Source organism: Anser anser (assembly GCF_964211835.1).
Source record: "Anser anser genome assembly, chromosome: 21".
Classification (NCBI taxonomy): Eukaryota; Metazoa; Chordata; class Aves; order Anseriformes; family Anatidae; genus Anser; species Anser anser.
The window spans coordinates 2520082-2527537 of record NC_139742.1 but is presented as its reverse complement, the minus strand read 5'-3'; the positions used below and the strand labels follow the sequence as shown (position 1 = coordinate 2527537).

The following is a 7456-nucleotide window of genomic DNA, read 5'->3' as shown; positions in this document are numbered from 1 at the left end:
CTGGCTCAGGGGAAGGGGGCCCCGTTACAACCCCACTTACCCTGATGAAGGGCACTACCTGTAGCTGCTGGAGCCATGCATCTGGCACTGCAAGAGCTCACACTTCACACAGGACAAGTTAGCAGTTTGCCCTCTACACCACATGGGAATGTTTGCTCAAGGCAACTCTACTTCTGTAAGCTCTGTGTTGCTGCAAGGAAATGATCTCAGAAATGAGCACCCTACAGCTTCCAGTTTGTGCAAGAACCGTCACCTTGGTACCTGGGCACAGGGCAGGCAGACCCTGGCCCAGACCCGCTACGCACAGCATGGGACAAGGACAAATTAAGCCAGTCACACTGTTTACAGACAGCTTGGTGTTTTATTAAGCATTTAAGGTGTTACAAAAAAACCTTAAGGAACCTTCATTCGGCAACTTTTCTGCACTCTTAGCTCTGTTGAGAAAAGCAAATACAGCTCATTAGTAAAGAGCCCTTTAGTAAATAAATTAATACAGCAGTTTCAGCTAGAGATGGATACTTACAGCTGGGCACTCAATCACCCCGTTATTGATGTCATCAATGACATCATGTGGGTGCCTGCCATCAATGCTACAGCCCACAGACTGGGCAGTTCCAAGAATCTCCTTAATTGTCCCTGTAGTTAGAAGAAAGCTCATCAGTGCTTTAAAACACAGGAAAAAGAAAAAAACAGTAGAGAACTCAATTCTAACACCCTCAGCTGTCTCACACTCCTTCCCTTGGAGGTCTGCAGCCACAGGGTTCAGAACAGGACAGCAGGCAGCTGAAGCCAGTTCTGGTGTGCTCATTTCCAGAAGCATCCAGAAAAGCCCTTTATGTCTGTTACAAGCAAGCTTGGCGCCCAGCTGGTTGCTGCCTACTACTCAGCCTCATAGAGTGATGAGAGCAGGTGCTGTAGCCAGGTCAGGAATGCTGAGGTGAGTCCTGACACACACCCATACCCTGCACTGCCTCCATCAGGAGGTAGGAGGCTGGCTGTGAGGCTGTTCATGTGCTAGAGCCGACAGTTCAGTGTCAGAGCAAACAATGTGTACAAGGAGCTTTAACACCAGAGCCATGGGGCCATCCCAGGAATCAAACCAGAGCCTGAGACACTCAGATCAAGCAGCAGGACTCAGTACAAACCCCTAAGACCAGCACTTACCTGACAGCTCTCGAGCCAGGGATCTGTGCCTCATCTGCCGAGCAATGTTCACTATCTCATCGAAGCTGACACTGCCACTGTGCTTTACTGTGAAGCAAAGCAATGGCACAGTAAGCTCACTGAAGCACAGCACACTTCCAGCTCCCCACACTGTTAGAGAAGCACCATTCCAGCACTCAGACACACAGAGACCAGAGGTTACTAGGTACAGTGGCACTGCCATAAACACTCCTGTTCCCAGCCTTCGGCACAAAGTTACCCACAAGAATAACTCTGTTTCCTAGGTTGGCATTTACTATCAGCTCACCTCTGGACTGTACTATCACTGCATTACAAGGCAGGTACAGTGGCGGGTGGCTATTCTAGTTGTCTTGAAGGTATACAAACTTGACTGTACACAAGTGTACCCTGCTGCCCAAGATAGTTCCCTGGCACTTGTCAGCCAGTTTATGCCAAACAATCTAGAGGCAGGTATATGCTCCCTCTTAGCACCAAATGACATTCAGAACTAAAACCAGAAGAAAACTTACTGTTTTTCTGCTTCTTCCTGTCACGGGGAGGCTCCTTCAGAGCTTTGATAATCAAGGCAGAGGCAGAAGGAACAACTTCTATCTGAATGAAGAGAGATTAATTCTTTTTTCCCCTTATCTCAGTAGGTAAATAACGCAAATACTTGACCTAGCAGTCAGTGTCTGGAGAGCTAGCTGCCCAGAGCACTGCATTTCAGTTAGCTCAGTGGTTAGCACGCAGCCGGGTGTACCAGCCAGCACGTGGCCTCCTCCCGTGAAGCAGAGGCTTGTTCCCAGCCATTCGGCACAGGCCTCTCCACAACCAGAAGAGAACTGCTTCCTGGGCTGGGGCTTCCTCTCAGCTCACCACTGGAATATACCAGCCACTGAATTCAAGACAGGTATAGTGGCGGGTGGCTGCAGGATGAGTTCAGGATTTTTTTTATTATTATTTCTGTGCTGCTTGACACATTTTTCTAGGTCAAATGCTTTATATTCATACAGAACTGCTGCGTCACTAAGGCCAGGAGCACTCAGAAGGATCAGACAGCTGCATTTCTGCCAAGGTCTTCCCCAGAAGACCCCCACACAGCTCGCCATGTGGAACTCATTTTATCTACCTCGGAAGGATGAAGGGCTGAGTCGACCCTGCCGGGATTTACGCTTGTGGTTCGGGCAAGCAGAGCTCCTTCCTGCTCAGCGCTTGCACCACGAAGCCATCCCTCGTGGCATCGAGTACCTGAGCTTGCCTGTTCTGGATGGTGAGCTTCACCGTGATCCTCAGCCCCTTCCAGTCTCCCGTGGCCTTGGCAATGTCATCGCCGACTTTTTTGGGGGACTGCGAAGAACGGAGACGTTAGGGACACAAAAATAAAGCTTGGATAGCAGCAGGGAGCACCGCACCTCACCCAGCCGCCATGCCCGCAGCTCCCCACACCGCACAGCCCCCCGATCCCCCCCCGTCCCCCTGTCCCCGTCACGTACCAGCCCGAGGGGTCCGATCTTGGGGGCCAGAGCGGAGGTGGCGCCGACCTCCCCGCCGGTGCAGCGCAGGTACACTGCGGGCACAGCAACGCCTCGTCAGACCGGGCCGCGCCGCCGCCTCCTCCCCCCCGCCCGCCGCCCCCCGGCCCGGCACGTACCGACTTTCACCTCCGTGGGGTCGAACTTGGGCGGCATGGCGGCGGCGCCGGGGCGAGGATGGCGGCGGATGGAGCCGGATCCTGACGGGGCGGCGGCGGCGGAAAGGCGGCGGGCGGCGCGGGGGCGGCGGATATACCCGCCGGGCTCTCGCGAGAGGCGCCGCCCGCCCGCAACATGGCGGCGGGGGCGGTGCCATGGCGGGGGTGGGCGGTGGGAGGGGCGTCATGGCGGGCGGGGCGGGGCGGGGCGCGTCATGGCGGAGGGGAGCGGTGAGCGGGGCCGGGCCGGGGGGCGCGGGGTCGTCGGTCCCCCGGGTCTCGGCGGCGGGTGAGGGACCCTCGGGGGTCTCAGGGTGGGGATGGGGTGCCTGAGGGGCGGCTGCTGCCCGCTGCTGCTGCTGTCCGCGGCTTGGGGCCGGCGCTGAGGAGAGGAGGATGAAGGAGGAGGAGGACGAAGGATGCGGGGGCAGCGGGCGGAGGCACGGAGGGTGCCCGGAGCTGGGGCAGGCGGCCCCGCACAGCCCCGGCGGTTCTGCCCCCGGAGGACGCAGCCTGCCTGCCTTCAGCTGCCTGCCAGCCCCCGCTGTGGCACAGCGCCATGCCGCCTCTGTGGGGCCCGGGGCGCTTTAAAAGTCAGGGTTTGGATTGGACCTTTTCGTAGAGCCGTGCTGCTATTCGGTTGCTTTTTTTAAAAAAAAATTACAATTTTGTTGTCGTTTTGCTCTCGACGTCCAAGCAGCTGCGGGCTGTAAAACGCACGGTGGGCATTCCCCAGCCCTGTCTCCTGCCTGTGCCTAGGCAGAGCTGTGCCTGCAGAGCCCGGCTGCTGGCGGCCTTAGGGCTGCAGTTCGCGGATGCTCGCCTGCTGCAGGGTGGGTGCTGTCCGGGTACCTGTGGGTAGTTTTCTTTCCATGACTAAAATAAATAAAACTGCAGTGCATAAGTTGTAGTCGCATGCCAGCTTCTCTTCATTGACTGACAAGTGCCTGTCTCACCGGTCTGCAGGGCCAGTGTCACAGGGAGGAACAGCTTTGCTGCCTGCAGATTTGATGTGTCTTTTCGTTGAAGCAAGTTTTGACGTTTAATCCATCTAATAAGTCTCTGATCCTTCCTCTTCTGCCCAAAGCGGTTCTTTCCCTGTTGGACTATGTATCCTTCAGCCTTCATCTCTTTGCGTTTTCTTGGGTGAAAATTAAATAATGATTTTCCACTGTCTGTAGGATTAATAAAAGATACCTAGCTGTAACAGAGAAAGGTAAGAAGGGTCAAAGAGATGTATAAGTCCTCAGCAAAGTGTTCTTCAGCAATGTTATTGTTACCTTGCTGCATGTACCCTTGTCCTGGTTTCTCATCTTTAAATTTCCTTCTTTTGTTTCCGTCTGTGATGTCGGACCTTTGTTTGTGGCTCTTGATTGCATTCCTGGATTTCCTAACTGCATCTCCTGACAGTTACCTTCCTTTCTTGCTTAATCTTCTGATTTTTTGCTCTTACCCATCCCTTCTGGCTTGCCTTGACTGGTGAGCCTGTTGACTTCATGGTGAGACAGTGGGAGAGGCGAGTGGGCCCCAGTGAGCGTTCCACAGAATCGTAGCATTGGAAGGGACCCGCAAGGGTCATCGAGTCCAGCTCCTAATTTGGGCATTTCAGTAGTCCAAGCTTATTAAAAAGGTAGCAAAGTGGGATGTCAGGGAAGGAATCGTGAAACTGCTGGAGTCTGATTCTAGCACGCTGAAGTAATTTTTTGCCACCTTCTGCTGCATCTCTTGGCTTGTTGTGGTAGACAGGTATGACAGCAGTACAGTGAAACAGGGCAGATCTTTGCCTCCTTGTTTCTGGAATGAAATGGTGGATAGTTCCTTGAAGGCATGTAGGCTAAAGTTATATCTTGCTTTAACAATAAGGATTTATCTACGTAAAACTCTTAGTTTTTGGTAAGGCTCCCCTTGTGTGAGGAACAGCTCTGTATCCTGTGGCTACATGCTTTTCAGTGTAGTTTGAGACCAATTTGTAGCTGCTGAGCTGGCAGAGAACAATCTTTTTTATGTGTAACACGAGCTTTAGTGAACACTAAACCAGCTCCATTGTGAAGCTGTGCCATTTGCTGGTGAACATTTGGGGAATGTATTGGTGAAATACTGACTCTATTGTATTGATTTTAAAATGATGTTTAAAAAAGTTATTAAAAAAATAAAAAAAGCCTTTCAGTGCAAGTTTCATAGAGTGTGTCTCGACTTGGGCTTTTGGCAGCTGTAGCTCCTGCCTCGGCCGTGCAGTGCTGATCCCCACGTACCCCGGGGCTTCCTGCCCAGCCGGTAGCTCCCCCCTTCTGGGCTCACTGCTGCAGTTCTGCTCTGCTCTGCCCTATCCCACTCTTACTCCCAAGCCGGATTCAGTCCCACCTGTGTCAGCTCTTTGTGAAGCCCTTGTCCAGCAGCACTCCCAACTCTGACTTTCTGCGTTGCAAGTTTTTGCCCAGTCTCCCCATTTTTTGTCCAGCCTTATGTTTCTGCTGGTCCTTCAAAATCTGCCAGCACACTCCCTATTTCTCCCCTGCTGAGTCAGAGCCTTTTTCCAGAATCGACTCTGGTTTCTGTTACCCCTTCATCCACCCCCAGTTGTGATTTCAGGAGGCATCTTACCGCAATCTGCTCTTTCCTCTCCTGGTTCAATTTCTCTTTCCTTCACACTTGCATCAGCCCGCATCTTTGCATACAGTCTGGCTGAATTAACAGAAAAACATTCTCCAGCTCTCAGTCCCATGGTGACCCATTTTGGGGAAGATCTGACTGCCCTGTAAGCCCTGGCCAGGGGCGGCAATTTGGTCACGGGTAGGGCTGCAAAGGGCAGGAGGAGCCCAGCGGGGTGCTGGAGACACGCAGCCTGGGTGATGCGTGCGAGTCCAGGGGAGGCAGATGGCTCACCCCAGCACGTCTGGGAGACAGTGATCGGCTCTGGTGTGTAGTCAGAGTTTTTCTGAAGTTAGGTTATTTTGGCTTTACAGGCAGCTCTTAGACTATTGGAAATTAATTTTGCTTTATAAGCCTATTAAAAATGTGACATTAAGTTGTTAGGTATTTAGGCAGCATCTCTTCACCTCCCTGGATGACTAAAATAGGAAAAGTGTTGCTGTGCAACTGCTTCTGTGCAGAAAGCAAATGAACCAAGTGTTTTGTTAACTCGGGATAACCCCTGCCCTGAAGTTTAAGGTCCTGGCCTCTTACAGTGGAGCTGAGAAGCAAAGCAAGCTTAGCTTGGGTGTCCTGACTCCTGCATCTGTTCAGAGCCCCAGGGAACCAGCTGCGTGATGTCCCAGAGGGGGCCCTGCTGTAGCCAGTGGTCGTGAAGACCCCTTCCAACAGCTGCCTGTATTCTGGTCTGTGTTAGGGTCTTGCCTCGTCTCACCTGCCCTGGAAGGTGAAGGCAGCCACGTTGCTCTCAATTAGGAATTGTTCACATTTCTAACCTAGCTTTATTCTATATTATTTTGCAATTGCTTATTATTTTTGTGACTCACGTTAACACTTCTGCTGTGGAGGTGTGATGGCTCTGCCTGTTTGATCAGACCAAAGAAAGGCCTAAACAAGGACAATTGCTGGGTGGTGATTTTCTCTCTTTTTTATTTTTTTTCTTCACTTACTAGAGCGCAGTTCTGTAGTCCAGGTTCCCTGCAAACACGTGCTTCAGGAACCACCGGCCTTTATTTGTGCTGATAGTTTGTGTCGTTGAGACAGAGTTGTAGTCACAGCTAAAGATGCCACTCTTCTTCCGTAAGAAGAAACCCAGTGATGATGCTCGGAAGCGCCTTGAATACCAAATGTGCCTGGTAAGCAATGTCGACGTCTCTTCTGCTCTCTGCACCTAGTCCTGGTGAGTCGGTAGGCCCCCCACATTACCAGTAATCATATTACTGATCCCACCAGGTCTGCAGGTCGTGTTCCTAGCATATGTCAGAGAGTTCCTGCTTTCCTGGTCTGCTCGTGCCTTCCCCTCCACATGTCCCCACTGTGCTACTTCTTTCCCTCTCTGCTCGTGTGGTTCTACGTAATGTCCACCACACCGCATGCCTTGTAACCATCCAGGACCTCGTCCTTTCTCCTCCATGCCACTTCACCATGACAGATCTCCCAGTTTGCTTTTCCTAGCAAGGAGCCTGTGCCATCTGCTTTCCCGCCATGCTTGGCTTTTCTTGTGCCCCTCTTTTGCTTTTCATTATTATTTCTACCTGTCGTTCAGAGGACTAACTTGTTAGACACAGCTGGGGAGAAGCGCAGCTCAAAGACAGTTCTGGTTATACTGACAGTTTTCAGTTGGTGTCATCAGTGAGTTCACTAACTGGAGGATTGCAGATGTACTTACTGATAAGGTACAAGTCTCCGTTCTCTGTTGCTCTTTCCTGGTTTTCTGGTGTCTCTGAATCCCTAGAGATTTGTCCGCTGATACATGAAATTTGGAGTGGTCCACATGTGGTCCACATCTAGTAAGAGAAGTTATGAGTTCAATGTAAGGTCTCAAAGACAGACAAACACAAAGTTTTTTCCTGGACTAGCATTTGGCCAGGATTCTCTGGGGTGGATCCTCAGCAGGTTGCTGTCATGCCAGTCAGGTCAGCAAAACTACCTGTCTGACAGCAGCCACAGGTT

At 51.8% G+C, this 7456-nt stretch overlaps 2 protein-coding genes across 8 annotated transcripts in view; one reads left to right on the top strand and one right to left on the bottom strand.

Annotated features, from left to right (window-relative positions):
* Positions 1 to 341: 341 nt before the first annotated feature.
* RPL12 (ribosomal protein L12) lies at positions 342 to 2989 on the bottom strand (the record flags this gene model as incomplete). 2 transcript variants are annotated; one of them, XM_083807301.1, is made up of 7 exons in its annotated part: positions 2816 to 2989; positions 2658 to 2731; positions 2413 to 2511; positions 1695 to 1776; positions 1165 to 1251; positions 524 to 636; positions 342 to 434 (listed from the first exon to the last, which is right to left on the bottom strand). In XM_083807301.1, exons 1-7 carry the CDS (start codon positions 2850 to 2852, stop codon positions 429 to 431), a joined length of 498 nt encoding a protein of 165 aa, XP_083663427.1. In that variant the 5' UTR covers positions 2853 to 2989. The 2 variants fall into 2 exon arrangements, with proteins under 2 accessions (XP_083663427.1, XP_083663426.1); XM_083807300.1 differs by lacking the exon at positions 342 to 434 and having other exon boundaries at positions 506 to 636; positions 2816 to 2987.
* A 56-nt stretch (positions 2990 to 3045) lies between these two features.
* LRSAM1 (leucine rich repeat and sterile alpha motif containing 1) overlaps positions 3046 to 7456 on the top strand; it is a 31866-nt gene continuing 27455 nt past the window's right edge. For 3 of the 6 annotated variants that reach the window (XR_014574410.1, XM_083807115.1, XM_083807111.1), the window contains exons 1-2: positions 3046 to 3085; positions 6457 to 6639. Coding sequence is in view for 5 of the 6 variants with exons in the window: in XM_083807115.1 (XP_083663241.1) it covers positions 6568 to 6639 (72 nt within the window). In the remaining variant the exon portion in view is untranslated. Of the gene's footprint in view, positions 3144 to 3169; positions 3688 to 3711; positions 4071 to 6456; positions 6640 to 7456 lie in introns of those variants that run through there. The other 3 variants (XM_083807113.1, XM_083807114.1, XM_083807112.1) reach the window with 3 other exon arrangements.